Source organism: Cololabis saira, chromosome 6 (assembly GCF_033807715.1).
Source record: "Cololabis saira isolate AMF1-May2022 chromosome 6, fColSai1.1, whole genome shotgun sequence".
NCBI classification, from domain to species: domain Eukaryota; kingdom Metazoa; phylum Chordata; class Actinopteri; order Beloniformes; family Belonidae; genus Cololabis; species Cololabis saira.
Window position 1 is genome coordinate 33,397,399 of NC_084592.1, and position 20,983 is coordinate 33,418,381.

At 38.9% G+C, this 20,983-nt stretch overlaps 1 protein-coding gene across 2 annotated transcripts in view; it reads left to right on the top strand.

The window, feature by feature from the left end:
* Positions 1-6,880: 6,880 nt before the first annotated feature.
* fn1a (fibronectin 1a) overlaps positions 6,881-20,983 on the top strand; it is a 55,881-nt gene continuing 41,778 nt past the window's right edge. For both annotated transcript variants that reach the window (XM_061723986.1, XM_061723987.1), the window contains exons 1-10: positions 6,881-7,143; positions 7,981-8,106; positions 8,232-8,366; positions 8,696-8,827; positions 9,456-9,593; positions 10,503-10,661; positions 14,217-14,399; positions 15,049-15,231; positions 15,379-15,555; positions 19,926-20,081. In XM_061723986.1, coding sequence (XP_061579970.1) covers positions 7,011-7,143; positions 7,981-8,106; positions 8,232-8,366; positions 8,696-8,827; positions 9,456-9,593; positions 10,503-10,661; positions 14,217-14,399; positions 15,049-15,231; positions 15,379-15,555; positions 19,926-20,081 — 1,522 coding nt within the window. In that variant the 5' untranslated portion in view covers positions 6,881-7,010. The remainder of the gene's footprint in view (positions 7,144-7,980; positions 8,107-8,231; positions 8,367-8,695; positions 8,828-9,455; positions 9,594-10,502; positions 10,662-14,216; positions 14,400-15,048; positions 15,232-15,378; positions 15,556-19,925; positions 20,082-20,983) is intronic.

The following is a 20,983-nucleotide window of genomic DNA, read 5'->3' on the forward strand; positions in this document are numbered from 1 at the left end:
CATCAATACATGGTACTGCTTAGCATTTTGTTGTCTTACTTTGTTGCAAGTAATTCAAGTACATTTCTCAATACATTATAAGCTAGTGTTTAGCTAGTCAGCTGTAGGGTTGCCACCCGTCCCGTAAAATATGGAATTGTCCTTTATTTGAGAAAAAATGTTGCGTCCCGTATGGAACTAATACGGGACACGATTTGTACCGTATTTTCAATAACTTTTAAACCATATTCTAGTTGAATTATTGAAATAAATTAACTTTTACACCATATTCTAGTTGAATTATTGAAATAAATTAACTTTTACACTATATTCTAGTTGAATTATTGAAATAAATTAACTTTTACACCATATTCTAGTTGAATTATTGAAATAAGTTAACTTTTACACCATATTCTAGTTGAATTATTGAAATAAATTAACTTTTACACCATATTCTAGTTGAATTATTGAAATAAATTAACTTTTACACCATATTGTAGTTGAATTATTGAAATAAATTAACTTTTACACCATATTCTTCACCTGTAGGCTATATTACATCTGGGCTGATATGGACATACATAGCATAGGAGGATATTTCAGTTGCTAGTATGGTTGTCTGTCTGTACAGTCATGCAAGTTCAATGCTATTAAAGCACTTAAAACTTTAAATCAAAGCATTTTGTTTTTTTATATAAAATAAACACATTTTTATGCAGTTTAGAAGTTTTGGGGCTTTTTTTTTGGCTCCTGCGCTGCTGAAATCAGGGCGTCCCTTATTTCTATTTCTGAAAGGTGGCAACCCTAGTCAGCTGTTAGTTTGGCAATGCCAGCTAGAAGACGTTCTGACGTTCAAAACTCAGACCATTGCATGAATGAATAATATCCAAATAACATTTTCCAGATGGCTTAACATAAACAAATAGCAGCGCTCGTTCCCATAACAAAAACAGTGTAAGTGGTCCATGAGGTGCTTATGACACATTTGGAAGTTTCCTGCTTACGATCACAGACGACCAATGTACCAGCTCACTCGGTGGAGATGTGATTCACACATATCTGTGGTGTGCTGTAGCTAGAAGATGATGGTCGTGGCTGTGTTGCTTTCAAACTTTCTTGGGCTGTCATTTCAATCTCTCAGCCTTCAAATGTATGCGACAGATACGTCAGAGAGATGGACACCAGCAAATCCAGGAACCTGTTACCCATGCCATTTGTATTTTTCTCTAATCGTTATCTAGTCCTTTAAAAAACTATTCCCTGCACGACAAGAGGCAAATGCATACAGATGTTGCCGCTGGCTACTGATTCAGTGAAAGATTACGGGACAAATATTGGGCTGACTCAGCTGCACGGTGATTTATGTGGCATTTGAAGAGGTGAGATCTGATGATATCTACAACTAATCAGTCTAAGAAAAGTGTTGCGTCTGAGCCTCTAATAACTTCATGTGTTTTTTTTTCAGACTGTGACTTAATCTCCCTGGAGGACATTGAGTCTTAAAGAAAGAAAAAAAGGCTGTATTGTACATGTAAAGACAGATTACAGGTGTTCCCAACCACTATCCCCACCCCTACCCCACAACGCATTTCTGATTAAATGACCGGGTGGCTTGGACCTCTCAATCTCTCAATCTAGCAAACCTCTGATTTTTAGTTTGGAAAAAACATCTCCCTTCACTATATGAACTACTATCCAGATACTTTACATTAGCTGATAGGGAGTAGCTGATGTGACCAATGATCTCTATTCAAGTCACAACTGCTGAAAGTATGAGAAAGGCCTCATAACTCGAGGTCACAACTTGTATTGTAATCGATGCTATATAAATAAAATTGAATTGAATAACTGTCAGCTGTATTTGGAGAAGCCCCTCAAGACACGTGCAGGGAAAAACAGCAGGCCACCTTTGGGATGTAAAATAAAGCCAAGTGTTCATGTTGTACAGAGATTTTGCAGCTGTAATTTTTTTTCCCTCTTTTTTGGAACGATGATTCTGTAGGATCTTGTGCAATGAAATCACAAAGTTACTGTATGATTTCCACACTTCACCGTTAAACTACGTCTGCTCTGCCAGACTTTCTCAACTGTTGATTCACTTGCAGTACTTCCCATTTACTTATTCCCCAATATCTCAGGATTATTCATACCTCCTGCGACAATCTTTCCTCTTTTTCCTCCTATGTATAATGGAAATGATTGTTTAAGAAAATTATTTCCTCACTTCTTGTATTTTTTATGCTACACAAAGCAAAAGTTTTGCAGTGACAGAAAGAAAACGCTATTGTGTCACAGCTTTGTCACCGCCCAAGTTTCATAATGGAAATCACTGTTGCAATTTTAATTTTGCTGTTGCCTTGTGATTCACTTTTAATGGGAAATTGGCACTTAAAACCAGCCAGTTTAACCATAAGAATGTCCATATATTTATACATGAATCTGCATCAGCTGGTTAAGCTGCACTATAAAGGCTGTGAACTAAGACTTCCATCTTCATCATCGTTCGTCACAGCGCTGCAGTAGCAGACGTGGTTTGCAGATAGTAACCACAGAAATGAGTGTAGTCTGCCATGCACATGGGGGGTATGGGGTTGTCTAGAGAATTAAATACTGCTGTACACTTACTGAGGAACCTCTGCCAGCATGTTTTTGACAATAAAAGATTTGTGAGTTTATGAAGTAAGTACTTTATAAAACCAGAAATTATGACTTTATAATAGTGCAAATTTGCATGATCACCCTTATACTGTTAAATATGTCGTTAACTCTTTTTTGTTACTACAAGCTATCACTGACAATTCAACAACATACAACAACCATATGTTTTGAGGATTGTATTTATGAAGTGGAAATAATAAACCAAATATGATTTTAACAAGTCCAACAAATCCAAGTTTAAAGATAATCTTTATTGTAAAAAGTCTTATAAGACCCACCGCAACTAATGAAATGAACACATAGCTGAATGTTTCTTGGATATTTTAAACCAATTTACAGCCAAAAAAGCCAATGAATAAATAAATAAATAAATAAATAAATAAATAAAATAAAACAAAAGGTTTGGATTTTCCATGGACATAGCAAATGTGAAATTGCTAATGTGTTTTGGCGAATGATAACTCTTAAATACTTGTAATCAGTTCAAAAATATACTTTACAATATGCAAGAATGTGAACAGAGGTAATGTAGCAGGCTCAGTGATGCAGTCAAGCACTGAATATACTGTATGTTTTTTATGTCGATCCTGTATGATTTACCTCCTCTCCATATCCTCCAAAAATAAAAACACCTCAATATTTAACTATGGAGATAGAAGGATGCAGGCTGGCAAAAAAAAACAAAAAAAAACTGCAGTGACGTTTGTCTTCAAAGACCGATGGTAGTTTAGAGATGGATTTACAATTAGACTGCGGTGAAATATTTAAATGAAAACACCTGGAAGCAGATGCATGTAACCCAGTAGTTTCATGACTAACACTGTGTATGTATCAGGACAGAAATATGCATTCTATTTGCCAGATTTATAAAACTGTGCAAACGCCTGTTTCTCTTCTACTGTATGCATCGAACATTGTGGAATTTTATGCATGTGCACAAGACCGTAAACACTCCTCTACATCACTTGTGTATAAACAACACTATTTCTTCTATGGACATTTCAATAAAAACAACAAAAAAACAAAGAAATTTGAAGATATGTTTTGTTTGGCAGTCAAACAAAAACGTAAGTAACAGAAGCAGCAAACTATGTAAAAGCAAAACAAAGACTCTCCCAAGCAAATTCCTGAGTTGATTCAGCTCTGCGAGTTACTGCTGGTTCAGATGAATATCAACATTGATCCCAAACTTTGTCTCCATACAAAAAGAATATCAGAGTGAAACAACCCAACCTTGACGGGACTAAACCTTTTTTTTTTATATAAATTTATAAAAAACTGCATGGGTTTGCAAAGAACCTGCAAGGACAGTCACTACTGGAAAGATTTGGGCAGCTGTTTTCCACGCTGTTTTTTCCACAGCCTTATAATTGATATTTATAGTTAGAATCTTTTCCAGATTGATGGGTGGCAGCAGCAGCAGTTAATTTTCTAAGATCATTGCTGATGTCTTTCCTCCTTGGCATTGTTTTAACAAAAACTTGACCAGACCAGAAATCTACCAAATCTAGGGTTGCCACCCGTCCCGTAAAATACGGAATTGTCCTTTATTTGAGAAAAAAATGTTGCGTCCTGTATTGAACTAATACGGGACACGATTTGTACCGTATTTTCCTTAACTTTTACACCATATTCTAGTTGAATTATTGAAATAAATTAACTTTTACACCATATTCTAGTTGAATTATTGAAATAAATTAACTTTTACACCATATTCTAGTTGAATTATTGAAATAAATTAACCTTTACACCATATTCTAGTTGAATTATTGAAATAAGTTAACTTTTACACCATATTCTAGTTGAATTATTGAAATAAATTAACTTTTACACCATATTCTAGTTGAATTATTGAAATAAATTAACTTTTACACCATATTCTAGTTGTATTATTGAAATAAGTTAACTTTTACACCATATTCTAGTTGAATTATTGAAATAAATTAACTTTTACACCATATTCTTCACCTGTAGGCTATATTACATCTGGGCTGATGTGGATATACATAATATTAGGAGAATATTTCAGTTGCTAGTATGGTTGTCTGTCTGTACAGTCATGCAAGTTCAATGCTATTAAAGCACTTTAAACTTTAAATCAAAGCATTTTGTTTTTTCATATAAAATAAACACATTTTTATTCAGTTTAGAAATTTTGGGGCTTTTTTTTTGGCTCCTGCACTGCTGAAATCAGGGCGTCCCTTATTTCTATTTCTGAAAGGTGGCAACCCTAACCAAATCTTCTGAGCTTGTCTCTGCGTGGAGGACTGTCGGAACTGAGATCAGGACTGCTGGACCTCTGGCTGAGTTCTGTCAGAGCTGCTGTGGCCATCCGTTGCTGCTGGACGCGAGCCGAGGTCCAGCTGGCAGCAGCAGGGGTTGGACACCAGCCTCTAGTGCAGTGTTTCCAACCCTGTTTATCGGTGCACACCGCCCTTGTTGCTCTGCTCTAACACACCTGGCTCAAATTAGTGGGACATAGACAAATTTGTGTAGCAGCTCAATGACAAGCTGACGGTAATCCAATCAGGTGTGTTTGAGCAACGTCTCAAACAAGCAGGCCAGTGGGGAAGCACTGCTCTAGTGGTCAATCCATGAACTGCACATCTATACTGTATTCACTACACTAAGCAATTATTTGCCATGCAGGAGACAAAATGTAACAGAAGGGTCTTCATAATGATGTAAGCAATCATTGTTTTCTGTGTAGAACAAATGGTCAATAAAATATACCACCAGTGATGGCAACATTGAATCTCTAACACCTTACAAATCTGTCTGCACTATTGACATAGCATAGTGGCTATAGTCTATCCTCATATTTTTGACGCAGTTTGAATGGCTTAGTTAACCAGCTGATGGTTCATCTGTTTCACTGCTGTTGGACTTGAGCTCATGACTTTTCAGAGGAAATAATGACTAACCGGGAGCTGGTTCTTATTTCTGGGATGGGTTTTTGTAACTATAGGCTACATAAAACATAAATGATATCCACAAGTAAAAACTGCATATCATGCATCTGTGTTGATATCAAGTTAGTTTCCAGATTTAAGTTCACAATTTGTTTAAAAAAAAAAAAATTGGTTTGAAGATCAAAAAAGCATGACTGACTTTACAAAAGCTGATTATAGGCCTATTTTTTAAATTGTACATTGGGTTTCACCCATATGCTGTATAAAAAATGACATGCATCTAATCTTTTAACAGTCTAAATGTAATAACTAAACATTGAGCAGTCACCGCTGGAAGGAAACGCAGCACACAGATTAAGAACAGTGTGCTTTGTGCATAGGCAAACTTGTAATAGTTGAAAATAGATTTAAAATAGGTCAACCAGACTTTAATGGGAACCACAAAAACAAAGAATCAACTAATAAAAAATTAAATGAACAGCAGAATGGCTTAGCCAAACAAAAGCAGACACGAACTTTGAATATTTGTTTTCATGGCGGAAGAACCGTTTAAATAAAACACTTCCCAGACGTTCAGACTTACTGAATCCAGTCCAGAAACTCCACGTGACCTTATTCCTGCTGTTTTCAATGCGTAAAACCTACAAACCCATAATAATATACAGCATCACTGCCTTGCTGCAACTTTACTTTTTTTTTTAAACTAACTGGGAGACTTCTGTTACAGTGAGAGTCACAGTTGCAGGGGAGAGCGGCATCAAATCCTGAAAGATACAATTTCAAGTGAGAGAGCAGCTGAGGGCAATGATCCCCTGTGGCCATCAGGCTCCTAATAAAGGTTGATTTATGGTTCCGCGTTACACCAACGCAGAGCCTCCGGCGTAGGGTACGCGGAGTAATCGCAAGGCTGATTTATGGTTCCGCGTTACACCAACGCAGAGCCTACGGCGTAGGGTACGCGGCGACGCGCACGCTACGCCGTATCCTACGCCGTAAGCTCTGCGTCGATTTAACGCGGAACCATAATTTAGGCTTAAACCCTCATTTTCAGGTCTCTGTTGGCAAAAGCGTCCCGCATTTTAAGAGGTTGTGGGGACTCCAACAGGCGTGCGTAATTTCGCTTGTTTATAATTTCTAAGAAACCGCAGTTTGCACTGAGGCATCGGTGCCATTAGGAAACATTGTCAAATTTCAGTAAGTTTTTTTTTTTGGTTCGATATTTGTTTCGGAAAAGCGTCTGCTTCGCTGGCTTGGTGGGTAGTCCGTCCACTCTGTAGGATCCTCCTCCCAGTGAAAAGAAGCCATGCCCAGATAAATGCGTCCCAGCGCAGAGCGGTGACCTGCACACACTGGGAGCGCACTGGGCGAGGAGGCGCAGGAGCAGCAGCGGAGGCACAAAGATTTAGAAATAAGAAGAAAGAGGGAAAATAAAAGTTTCGGAACACCTCTTTTTTTGGCACCATGTCCTGTCTTGGCACCACGGCCAGGGTGCTGGTCGCCCTGTGGCTCTCCAGCGCGGTGGACTGCTGGCCCAAAGGCACGCAGCGGGGTCGCAGACAAGCTCAGCAGCATCACGGCTCCTCAGTCTCCCAAGGTTAGAGCACTACTCTCCTTTATTTGTCTTCCAAAACCTGTGTTTGAAAGACACTCACGTGCTTTTGATTGATTTTAGATATGAAACTTTTGGAAAACTCAAATGAAAGATCATATTTTGTAAGGAAACTCATGTGTTTTTGATTATTTTTTTTTATTAGGAGATTAAAATCAGATATTTAATACATATTTGGGTGTGTATCAGTTTAAGTGTCTGTCATCATCAGCCTAGTAATGACATCAAAAACTACAGGCCCTAATCAGTCATGTATATCTGATCTCGGGGTCACAAGATTAACCTTTAACCCCAGCTTTCTCCTCCACCTCCACCCATGAGAAAACCATAATGATTCAAGTGCTCGCAGAGGGGGAAGGAAAGACTCTCGGCATTCGTTTGAAGGTTGATTAAAGGGGGGGAAAAAAGATTCTTGGTCTGGGAAATCAGGACATGTGCACAAAGACAAGGGCTGGTGGGAGTGAAGGAGAGTAAAAGTGGATCCCTGTCTTCTCCACCCTGTGCAAATGATTTATCACTCTGTGCAGGCACCCTTTGAAGTCATGTTAACACTGTCAGAGTCAGTTTCACAGGCATGGTTGAAGTCTTATCCCTCACTAGAATGTTTATTCCAATTTAGGCTTTGCTTATTTTGATGTCTATATATATTATATAAACTTTTTTTTTTGTTGCTTAACCAACAATAATGGTAGATGTGGTTGGGACTAGACCATTTTCCAGAGACTGCATTGCCCCCCACCACCCAGTCCCCTGCTGTGTCTGTCTAAACAAATGCTTCATTAGTTGTGTTTTGTTTTCTCTTATCTCGTTCCCTCTGGTCAGATGGCTGTACAGAGAATGGTCACATCTATAATGTTAATGAGCAGTGGGAGCGGCCGTTTTTGGGCAGCACTCTTATCTGTACCTGCCACGGAGCTGCTGGGATTAAGTGTAAAAGCAAACCTGAAGGTTCGTTTTGTCTGCAGTTATTTTATTTTTTGACTTGTTTCCACAAATTGAAACTTTTTTTGAGTTCTGTCATTACATTTTGCCAAAAAAACTGACTCGTCTTCATTCTTTCCATTCTGTTACAGAGGAAAAGTGTTTCGACAAAGTCAACCAGCAGCACTACAGTGTAGGAGAAACCTATGAGAGACCCAATGATGGCATGATCTGGGACTGTACCTGCATTGGCTCTGGAAGGGGCAAGATCAGTTGCACCATTGCTAGTACGTGTGTGTGTGTGTTTGTTTTCTCCATGTGACTCTATGTGTACGTTTTTTTGTATGGGGGTTACAGCTCATCATTACTGTTCCAACATGAGACCACACACCCTGGTTCAAGTGTTTCTGTCCTGGTCTGCCAGACTGGTGGCAGTAAACTTGTTAAATCTCATATTAAAAATTCATGTCTTTCAGCTGTTTGTAATTACCCAGATCGTGAGGTAATGGGGGGAAAATAGTCTGGGTTCTACAAGTTTTTTTTTAACATTTATTTTAAAATAACCCTACATACAGATGAGCAATCCTTTTTTTTTTTTTTCTTTCTATCTGCCCAGATCGCTGTCATGAGGGTGGATCTTCATATAAGATAGGAGACACCTGGAGGAGACCCCATGAAACAGGAGGATACATGCTGGAGTGTGTGTGCCTGGGTAATGGCAAGGGAGAGTGGACCTGCAAGCCTGTTGGTGAGTCATCGGCTGGCTCTTAGACTGTTCTTTTAAAGAAAAAAACAAAAGAACCCTTAAAGAAAAACCCCTTTTGATTTACTAATTACATCACCAGAACATTTGAGACAATGGATCATTGCCTTGCAGTTTCTGCTAATCATTGCATTTGAGTACGCTGAGTCAATCAACCAAAAACTTTATTAAGGATACATATACTGAGTATCAGAGATGCACCGATTTTGTATTTTTTTTTTTTTTTTCTCTGGCTATTTTTCTTTTAGGGCTGATTATAATCATCTGGGCCCATTAACTAAATCAACAATGAAATATACCAGAGGCTGTATTGCTCTGATTGCTTTATTGTAAGCCTCTTGGGCTTTTTTTTTTTTTTTTTTGCTTCATAAGATTTAAAAATGTTCAGTATAGTGATGGTTTTTTGCAGTGGCAAAACGATTCCCAAAAACTGTTGTCATGATACGCTCAGTCACATGGAAATAAAACTAGGTTATGTCAGTATTGCATTTCAAACCTGCTGCATTTACTGCTGCCAAGTATACAAGTAAATGGTGCATCTCTAGTCTTAATGTATAGGCATTGATAATAACAGTGTGTGTGTTTAACTCATTAATGAGTGTGTGTATTACAGCTGAGCGTTGCTATGACAACTCGGCGGGAACATCTTATGATGTTGGACAGACGTGGGAGAAGCCGTACCAGGGGTGGATGGTAGTGGACTGCACCTGTATGGGAGAAGGAAGTGGACGCATCACATGCACATCTAGAAGTAAGACATCTTTTTATCTCTCTTTCTTTACTTTGGTGTTTCACTCACTTTTTCAATATTTACTTTTTCATTGCATCTCATTAATCGTATTCCCTGTTCTGTCTGTGCTTTGTCTTTTTTTTTTCTTTAAGAGAAATGCAACAGAAAACCCCCCTTTCTAAAGCATGTCTTCACAAATCTCTGCAAAGCAACTGTTTTTTAGTGGGTGGAGTTAGTATTTTAACTCCGTCCCCTTTCTTGTGAAATTGAATTGAAATTGGTTTTAAAGTTTGGCCCTACTCCCTTCAGAGTTGCAACAAATGCAACAAGATGTGAAACTGGGTGTAGTCGCAATATGAGGAACCTGGATAATTCTGCTCTCTGGGTCTGACAAATTCTCAGACATATATTTATTTTTCTCCCATTTATGGCCCCCATGACGTCTGTCACAGCTCCAAACAGAAACTGGGTCATTGAATCACACAAGCAGAAAATCAAATCGGTTGCTGCTGAAGTTCTGCTGTGTTTGAATCACATGTTTATGCACGAGCTCAAACATGACTTTCAAACAGATTTGTCTCATTGTCACGACTAATGGGGGAAAGTGTAACTTATGATTGTTAGAAGTTTTCAACAAGATGCAGAGGAAATGTTTATCAGCTGTGTTGCTGATTGAAACCATTGTATGGATCCTGTATTCTGCCTGATGTAACGATAATGATGAACATCTTTATTACCTTTTTGTTGCATGCAAGAGACCAGGCGGGAAGTGGAAGTGATCAAGTTCTAAACACATTTTCAAAGATCAATCACTGCTTTATGTACACATTCTGACTTTTCATGTTTTTTCTCTCACTGTAAGATTTGTACTAACTGCAGTGTTGGTGTTTAGTTGTTTTTTTTTTAAATTCCTCCTACTTTTTCTCTTAGATCGCTGTAATGACCAGGAAACTCTGTCCTCATACCGTATTGGAGATACTTGGACCAAGACGGATTCTCGCGGCCACCTGCTTCAGTGTCTGTGTACAGGGAATGGCCGTGGAGAGTGGAAGTGTGAACGTCATGCCTCACTTCACACCACAAGCCTGGGTGAGAACTGATAATATCCCCGTCTTTTCCTTCGCCTCACACCATGTCTGACGAGAGGTTTGTATCCCAGAGACAGATGTTATGAGGAGAGAGAGATAAGAAGTGCCAAGTGATGAAGTGTGATAGCTGTTGTCTTGCAACTTATGATTATGACCTCATGAGATGGAGAGGCAGACTTGGTGTGTGGGAACTGAGCGACGTTTAAGCAGAAAATGCACTGGGGGACATTGCTGAGAAAAATGCTGCGATTATGAGATGTTGCATATAAAACATGTTTTATTACTTGTCCTATGGGCAGCAGATTGTTATCTCAAAATGTTTTCTGTGTGTGTGCGTTTTATTTTTTGACTTTATGCATTAGTTATTCATATAAAGTATCTGTTCTTGTTTTACAGGGAGTAGTATTTACTTTTTTTAAACTAAGTTGCTCAGCATTTAGGGGCTGTTTTAAACAAACCTCTAGAAAACATTTATATTAGAGTTTACTGAGCATTGCTGCAGCATCTCATGCGGCTTTGTCTGACATGCTTTGTTTCAGTTCAGTTTCTTGTTTCTTTAAGAGTAGAGGGAGTTTTTCAGAAGATGGGCCGGCTTGTGAAAAGTCCAGTTTGTTCTGATTGGCTAACAATAACCGTAATAACACTTTTTGCTACATACCAGCGTTGCCAAATATACGATCATTATTTATATGATGATTTTGGTTTCTGTACGATCAATAGATGGAAGTGTATGATAATTTCACGATCCCTCTCAAAAAGCATTTATATTTATTCATGACTGTTGTTCAGTGTAAGTCTGATTTGGAATTGGATTCAGCAGATTTATTTGTTGGTAATTGATCTGGTGTTTCAAGTCACGTTTTTTCTTTATTGTATCCTCACTTTGAATCTCACACAGACACGCCTCCATAGCCCCACACCATCAGAAAACTTGTTTCTCTTTCGCCACTGTTTTAGCATGTGATAATTTTCCCGGACATATGGTAGTTTCAGCCTCTCAGTAAAATAATTTGGTTTTTGGTATCTGCCAACACTGCTGCTTAAGTCATGTTTCCACTGAGCAATAGACTGGTCACAGTTGGGTCGGTAATCCCTGACCTGGCTGGAATTTGTGCTGCCGGATGTGTAGGCCAGGTGGTTATCCCTGTGTCAGCTTTACAAGACTGTCTCAGAAAATTAGAATATTGTGATAAAGTTCTTTATTTTCTGTAATGCAATTTATAAAAAAAAAAAAAAAAAAGAAGAATGTCATACATTCTGGATTCATTACAAATCAACTGAAATATTGCAAGCCTTTTATTATTTTAATATTGCTGATTATGGCTTACAGCTTAAGAAAACTCGAATATCCCTCTCAAAATATCATGAAAAAGTATACTAGTAGGGTATTCAACTAATCACTTGAATCATCTAATTAAAGGAGCATGAGGCTCCTTTTAAGAAATGAGACTCATTAGCGCCACCCTTCGCCACGACGGCCGCCAGGGGTACTGCAGCCAACAGCGAAGCCGGCACGGGAGAACGGGGAGAACACGCATTCAGCGTCGCATCCGCAGGACAGCGCAGCAAATTCGCCCCCACAATTGCATCACATTTTGCAGCACACAGCCTGTTCAAGGCAATGGAGAGATACACTAGAGGGCTCATTCTTTTTGGTTTGGAACGCTTCATCTGACATTATTACTAGAAAACTTAAAACGTATACGAATTTTTTTCATAAATCCTGCCTCAATCCTGCCTCATGCTCCTTTAACTCGAAATACCTGCAAGGGTTTCCTGAGCCTTGAAAAACACTCAGCTTGGTTCAGTAAACTAAATCACAAGTATGGGGAAGACTGCTGATCTGACTGCTGTCCAGAGGACCATCACTGACACCCTCCATCAGGAGTGTAAGACACAAAAAGACATTTCTCAAAGAGCAAGCTGTTCACAGAGTGCAGTTTCAAAGCACATCCACAAAAAGTCTGTTGGAAGGGGGAAATGTGGCAGGAAACGCTGCACAACCAAGACAGATGACCGCAGCCATAAAAGCATTGTGAAGAAGAGTCGCTTCCAGAATTTGGGGGAGCTTCAAAGACAGTGGACTAAAGCTGGAGTCCAGGTATCAAAACCACTGTTCACAGACGTGTCCGAGAAATGGGCTACAATAGCCGTATTCCCATGGTCAAGCCACTTCTGAACTCAAGACAACGGAAGAAGCGCCTGACTTGGGCTATGGAAAAGAAGCACTGGACAGTTGCAGAGTGGTCCAAAGTCCTCTTTTCAGACGAAAGCAAGTTTTGTATTTCATTTGGAAGTCAAGGCGCCAGAGTCTGGAGAAAGGCTGGAGAGGAGCAAAATCCAAGTTGCTTGAAATCCAGTGTGAAGTTCCCACAGTCGGCGATGGTTTGGGGAGCCATGTCAGCTGCTGGTGTTGGTCCACTGTGTTTGATCAAGTCCAGAGTAAATGCAGCTGTGTACCAAGAGATTTTAGAGCACTACATGCTTCCGTCTGCTGAAAAGCTCTATGGAGATGATGATTTCATTTTCCAGCATGATCTGGCACCTGCCCACAGTGCCAAAACCACCAGTAAATGGTGTACTGACCATGGCATTACTGTCCTCGATTGGCCTGCCAATTCCCATGACCTGAACCCCATAGAGAATTTGTGGGGTATTGTGAAGAAGAAGCTGAAAGACACCAGACCCAACAATGCAAATGAGCTAAAGGCTAAACGCTATTGAAGCATCCTGCGCATCCATAACACCTCAGCAGTGCCACAGGCTGATCCGTGCAAAAGGATTCCCAACCAAGTACTGAGTGCATTAATGGACATTTTCAAATGTTTGATTTTGTTTTGCTGTTATAAATCTTTTTTTTTTTTACTTGGTCTGAGGAAATATTCTAATATTTTGAGATAGGATATTTGAGTTTTCTTAAGCTGTAAGCCATAATCAGCAATATTAAAATAATAAAAGGCTTGCAATATTTCAGTTGATTTGTAATGAATCCAGAATGTATGACATTTTTTTTTGTTTTTTTAATTGCATTACAGAAAATAAAGAACTTTATCACAATATTCTAATTTTCTGAGACAGTCCTGTATACCAGAGAAACCCTTTACCCATGGGGTGCAGTTGTTCTTGGTAGCTTTTCATATTTTTATGTGACAAGAGAGGCGACAAAATACATTCTGCAGCTGAATGACTTACTATTTAAGTTAGGGAACCAACATCATGGCAACAAAAACTTACCACGTCTCAGCCATCCTTGGAACCTCCATGCTCTCTACCAGTTTGAATCATTGTCATTCCTTATCGTGCCACCAAGTTCCATTTCCACCTCTGCTTCTATGATCCTTGAGGCATGCCACACTAACCCAAAATGATCAAAGCTTAATATTGACTCTTGAGGAAGATGGTTATTTTTGTTTTATTTCAAGTAAACAACTTATTTAACTTCCCATTTTTCATATGTATATGTTTTTGCCATTTGATTAGGGTAGAAAATATTTGCTTGGTGTAGCTTTGATTATTGATGCATGACATCTGATTTGATGTTTCTATTACATTATAGGCAGTGGAAATCGAGTGGTCACCAACATCCAGCCTGTCGGTTTACCTGAGCCTCCCCAGGAGGGAACCTGTAAGACTGAGGCTGGACTGACATTCTTTATTGGACAGCGCTGGATGAAGACCCAAGGAACCAAGCAGATGATCTGTACCTGCCTTGGCAGCGGAATAAGTTGCGACCCGTGGGGTGAGAGATGGTTTTTTTATTCCTTTTTACTTCCCAAAGTTTAGTTTCCCTGGGAAAGTGAATTTGGGCACAACCACCTCCAGCAAAGCACCCATAAGTTTAGCAGTTGAAAAGCATCAGAGGTGTTTAGGGCTGTTCGATTTTGCCCAAAAATAAAATCTCGATTTTTTTTTTTCTCTCAAAATCCGATTTTCGATTACGATTACGATTATTTTGTGAATTGACAAAAGGCAAAGAAATGATTTCAAATATGCTGTTTTTTTTATTGAACATTTGCCCCAAAATGAATGAATAAAGTGCAAAACTGTGTAAAATAAGTTGAAAAAAAGTTTAAAAAAATATAATAATATATAAAGTTTTATCTCTGAAAAAAAATCAGCAAATCAGCACTTGCAGACATACAGTAAGTTATATTTCCAATTTTAAAAAAAATTTAAAAAAAAGTGAAAAATCGATTTTACGAGTTTCACGTTTTGACATCGTTCTAATTACATAATCGCGATTACGATTTAAAATCGATTAATCGAACAGCCCTAGAGGTGTTGTATGAAAAGACCAATAGATGACCAGTAAATGTATAATTCAAAACATCATTGTTATTTCAACTGTTATTTTTGCGACTGCAACTCATCTTTGTGTCCTCATCCAGACGGCCCAGCTCCAGTGTATGGTGGCAACTCTGGCGGCCAGCCCTGTGTGTTTCCTTTTGTCTACAAAGGGAAGACCTACCACTCCTGTACCTCTGATGGACGTGCTGACGGACAGCTGTGGTGCTCTACCGCCTCTGACTTTGAGACAGAACAAAAATATTCTTTCTGTACCGAGAAGAATGGTGAGCAGATGTGTAGGGAATAAGTGGGGATTGTGTAGGGTGTTTGAACCGTATGGAGGCAACAAATTAAACATCTTTGCATAAAGTGATGATAATGATTTATTTTACTAATGTCAATTTTATGACCTTTTTGTTCTTTTCTAACAGCTATCGTGGTGACACGGGGGGGCCATTCTAACGGAGCACTTTGTCAGTTCCCTTACCTCTATAATGGCCGAAACTATACGGACTGCACTGCAGACGGCCGTCGGGACGGCATGAAGTGGTGCGGCACAACAACAAACTATGATGAAGAACAACATTTCGGCTTCTGCCCCATGGCTGGTAAGTGTGTGTGTGTGTGTGTGTGTGTGTGTGTGTAGTAGAGACGTGAAATGTTGAGACCTTGGGGTGTCTATTATTTTTGTGTGTCTGTGAATTCCTTTATTTCCCCCAGGTGGGGCACCTTTTAAGCTCTCACCAACATCTTGCTATTGGTTTCTTTGGTGTAGGCCTGTCACTCATATTTTCAGTGTGTAAATCCCACTTGGGACTGCTCGACCTAAACGTTGGTGGTTGGTTGGTGAGAAAAATCACTCGATGATCAGCATAGTGAATCAAAAGCTTGCACCATGAGGGAGGGTCCATGGCTGTTTCTGAAACCACGTGATTGGTATCTCCAGATTTTTTTTAAAGCAAAATGCAGTACATAGGGCTGGGCGATATGGACCAAAAGTCATATCTCGATATTTTCTAGCTAAATGGCGATACTCGATATATATCTCGATATTTTTTCTGTGCCATAATTGGGGTTTCCCCCAAAGCATTATAGCATAGCATCTCTGTTAGCTTCATTTTTTTCTGAGGCAAACCCTTAAAAAAACTGTCAGTTTTAATACAAAGCCTCGTGCCAAATGTCACACAGGTACCTTTGTTAACAGAGGTCTGCACAATATCAAAATGTATAAAACAAATGAAATAAAAATAAACTGCCTGCATATATAGAATAAAAATGCTTCTTGAATAAAATAAAACAAATATCCCTTTCCTGCATAACAATTAAATTAAAATACACTGTAATTAATACAATGTAGACAGTAACAGGCAGACTTTTCCACTGAGGTTGTGCAAATAACAAAACATTTGTGACAATCTCAAATAAAACATTCAAGTCAATTTGTCACTAAATAAGCTATATCAAAATCATTAAAAAAAAAAATGTAAAAAAAAAAAAAAATTTTTTTTTTTTAAATCGATATAAACGATATTGTCTCGTACCATATCGTGTTTGAAAATATATCGATATATCGCCCAGCCCTAGCAGTACACAATACCTATATGTACAACTGCATAAAGAAAGTATATCATTTGCTTCAAGTGTTTGTGTCTTATAATGCAGTAGGGTACTACAGCCTTCGATGCCTTAGCATAATCTCTTTTATACCGGGTACTGATGATGATTGGTGTACGAGTATGCAGTATGTCTGCATACTGAAATATATGAGCACTTACACTACGTGGTTTTGAAAATGGCCATTGACTAATTGCCCACATAACACTCACTCTTTATTCTTATCTTTCCAAAATGAGAAACACTTTGCACATTGCTTTGGGTTTTACTTTCTACTTTGTATACTAGTTTCTGCTTTTGAATAACTTTTTTGTATTGCAGCCCTTTTTTGCTGTGGAGTGCGATGACCTCTTTCACCAACACAGGCCTATGTCCAGGATTGTTTTTTGTTTTGCCTAGATGCTGGGGATGCGAGCAGCAGGCCTAGTTGAGGAGCTGTTTATGGTGGCGTATGTCTGTATTGTATGTATAGGAGCCCTGAGACGATCTGCCAGCTGACCAACTGTAGATAAGATCAGCTATTTACTGTTCATGGTGGTAACTGACCTGATTAGCACCGTTAAATGCGATGCGTCTCCAACTCTTTTCAATGCATCACCACCTCAGGCTGGGTAATGAGTAAAACAGAGTCAGGACTCACGGCACAGACAAGATCTCATTTACGGTTCTGGCTCCTTTTAATCACAGCACAGCCAAATTCACATTCAAGTCAGTGAATGTGTTTATGTGATGTCTTGGTGTGAATTAGCCCTTTTGTGGGTAACGAAGGAGGTGGAAGCCAGTGAAGCGGTAGGGGGTCTTGACACTTCACTCACATACATGGAGCCGTGATGAAATGGTAATAATGACGTCATCATGAAGATAATGAAATTTAGTGCAGTTTAATCAATCCTCAGGACTGACATGTGATATAGCAATCATCTCATACTGAGACAAAGACAAGTGTCCGTGTTACACTGCTGCAAGAATCATTTCACATATAAATCTTGTTTAACTTTTCTTTGAAGCAAAATCTAATTTGTACGATCCAAATGTTTCGACCTCATCAACTCATGTAGACTTTTGATAAAGCAGCAGTGGAGCAGTGGTTAGGATCCCTTTAACCTTTTCTCATATCTGTAATACATTTTTTTTTTTTTTAAAGATGTGGAGTTAGGTGAAAAAAAAATCTTCACATTTTTGAAAAAGTTACTGATGTGTCTACTTTACTTCCTTCCTTCGGCATCATCCAATCCCTACATTAGTGATGACCATCTCAACCTGCAGCACACTACTTTGATTGGGTGCAGATATTCTTCTCACGAGAGGACAAAAGATAACGGGATGGATCTTGCAAAAAAAAAAAGCAATTAAAATATTTTTTTTATAGTTTTTTCTTTCTTCATTGAAATGCATTAAATGGATGAAATGGCTGATATGTACCCCAACCCAGACATGCATTTACTATAAAACAGCTTTTGAAAAGCTGTCCACAGTAGAGACCACCGTCAATGGAGGAGTTAAATGCTGACCTCACTGCTGGGACCACCTTTTGCCTGACGCCTTGATGTTAAATCAACCTTGTGAAGCTTTTAAAAAGGGCAGACAAGAACTGTTGACTACTGTCAGAGGTGTTTGTGTGCGAGTCTAGCGGATAAAAGGTTTGGCGGTGGGGGAGGCTTTCTTTATATTGACATTAATTACTTCAGAGACACTGTCAAAACAAACATGGTTGTTGAAATGTTAATGGTGGGTGTTTTAAACAACTTGGGAGGCCCTCTCTCCACCATTCTTCTTCAGAGGTAGTTGAATTGGCTAATCCACTGTGTTTTGTGCCCATGGGAGTTTGAGCAGATGTTACTCCATTCAGGTTTTTTTGCAAAATATTTTGTAAACTTGCTTCATTTGCATTATTGGATGCGTCACCACAATCTTATCATTCAAAGACAGGTCCAATCAGCCTCTTTCTTCATCGTTATCTGCCATGCAGATTGTGATGGAGCTGCTCTACAAGGAAGACATAGATTTTCTGCTACACTATGGATCATTATTGCATAACAGGCATTTTTTCATATATATAAACTTAAGACCGTGAAAAATGGTTCTGGTTTAAATGAATGATTAACTTTTGGAAGCAACTGAGAAGTTGGTAAAAAATAAGTTGTAGATGGATTTTGGGTCCTTTTAAACAAGACTCAGCTGAGCCCAAATTAACTTTGAGTAGACTGATGAACATGAAGTCACTTTAAAAAAAAAAAATACTATTTTCATTGCTCATAGCTGGAAAGCAAAAAGGTTGAAAGAACATTGCTGATTAACAAGAGGAATTCATTGTGAAACACTAACAATGGTGTCTGATAATTATCTGTACTGAATAGTTATCAAAATATTTGTAGCCATTTAATGGCATTGACATTTGACTTTTCAGCAGTACATTATCTTTTTCGATCAAAAACGGAAATTCTTACTAGTGTTTAAAGGCTTTGTTTTTAAAAGAAACTCAACAAGTCTATCTGGACTGCAGTTTTGCCTTTTTTTTTATTTTATTCTATTTATTCTTTATTCAGCCTCGAAGGGCCGATTGAGAAACAAGGTTTCTACCTCTAAGAAGTCCCTCTCCAGACGGCGGCACAAGTTCATCCAGATCTTCATATCATTTCTTTCTGTTTTTTCACCTGTTGTGCAGCTATGATACTATATCAGGCATTCTACTTGTGACAAATAATAGTCTGTAAAAATAAATGCCTCGTTTTGTGTTCAGGGTTCATTGCAAGTTCTGCTCTTTTCTGAATTCCTTTACACTGAGTAAAGAGAAGAGGCTACATCCTGCACTACATACGGCCAGCGTGCCATCAACTTTTCTGTTGCATACATGAATAAGTTGTGTATAAATACAGGTCTCTGCTTGCCCCACCCACATTTTCAAGCTTTCTCTCTCTGATAAAAAACTGAATACACTTTTAATTAACTGGGAACATATGGTGAACACACACAGTTATTCAAACACACAACCACACAAAACAGCTGTTTTCAACTTCTAATCAAATTTTGTTTCCTATGGACACAGGTGTTTATGATGGTTGTGTCCTCTGCATGCTGTGATAATTACAGGCTGAAGTCAGTGATCGTTGAGGGGAAACTTCCAGTGAAATGTCTCTTTGAATATGTGTGAAGTGGCTCTGCGTGGAAGCTTTGTGCTGCAAGTTCCCTACAGTTTTGCCATTACTGTTAAGATTTCTTCAGAATCAAGCCATTCAACTGCATTAAATAGACAAAAGCAGGAGCAAAAGTCATAATTTACAGAATCAGCGGGAATCAAGATCCTGAAATATGTGCTTCAGTAAAGTTTTTCTTTTCTTCCTTCTAATCTGTGTGTGACTCCTAGCTCATGAAGAGGTATGCACAGCAAGTGAAGGGGTGATGTACCACGTAGGTGACCAGTGGGACAAACGACACGACGTGCTAGGTCACATGATGAGGTGTACCTGCGTCGGCAATGGCCGAGGAGAATGGAGCTGCGTTGCCTACTCTCAGCTGAAAGGTATGTTTGTGTGGAACAGACAAAATAGAATACCGGAGAAAGAAAAGACATGGAGAGCTGAAGCCATCACGTGACATAATTACCCTCTAATATTGGAATTTGCTGAGTGATGAGGTGGAAGGGCACGTTTGATTTAATCACTCACCTACAAAAAAGCCAAGCTTGAACCTGCACACCTGGACTTTGTATAGCCTTAGCTGCACTGGTAGTACAGGAGTACATTGACATTTACACAGTTCTCAAATGCAAAATATAGAGAAAGTCTACATAATCTTGACTGATTGTTTGAGGCCACCTTAATCCGAAAAAAAAAAAAATCTCTTTCAGTGAACCAGTCAGATTTCCAGGTCCTTTGACGTCAGACTACTGGGAAATTAGATCAAGACATAATTATACAGCTCCCCCGTCTTTATCTGTTCTAGTTTCACATCCTACTGCAGTTGCAGTGTATCTCAAGTGTGTAGTTCATACCTATAACCAGTACTAGAGGGCCAGTCTACTGCACGTTTTAGATGTTTCCCTGCCTCAACACAACCCTGATAGACAAGGCTGTGTCACCAACAGAGTAGGGATGGGCGGTATGGACTAAAAAATGTATCACGATTATTTCTGGCATTTATCCCGATAACGATAAAAATGATGATAAAAAAATACCAATACAACTCCACCTTTTTAACTATGAATCTATCTCGCTCTCAGATCCGCCATGTTTGTCATCAACGGGGATCTTTCTTTCTTTCTTTCTTTCTCTCTTTCTTTCTTCCTTCCTTCCTTCCTTCCTTCCTTCCTTCTTTCCTCCTGCTCTCTCCTTCCTTCATTCCTTCCTTCCTTCCTCCTGCTCTCTCCTTCCTTCTTCCCTTCCTCTTTTCTCCCTTCCTTCCTTCTTTCCTTGTTTCCTTCCT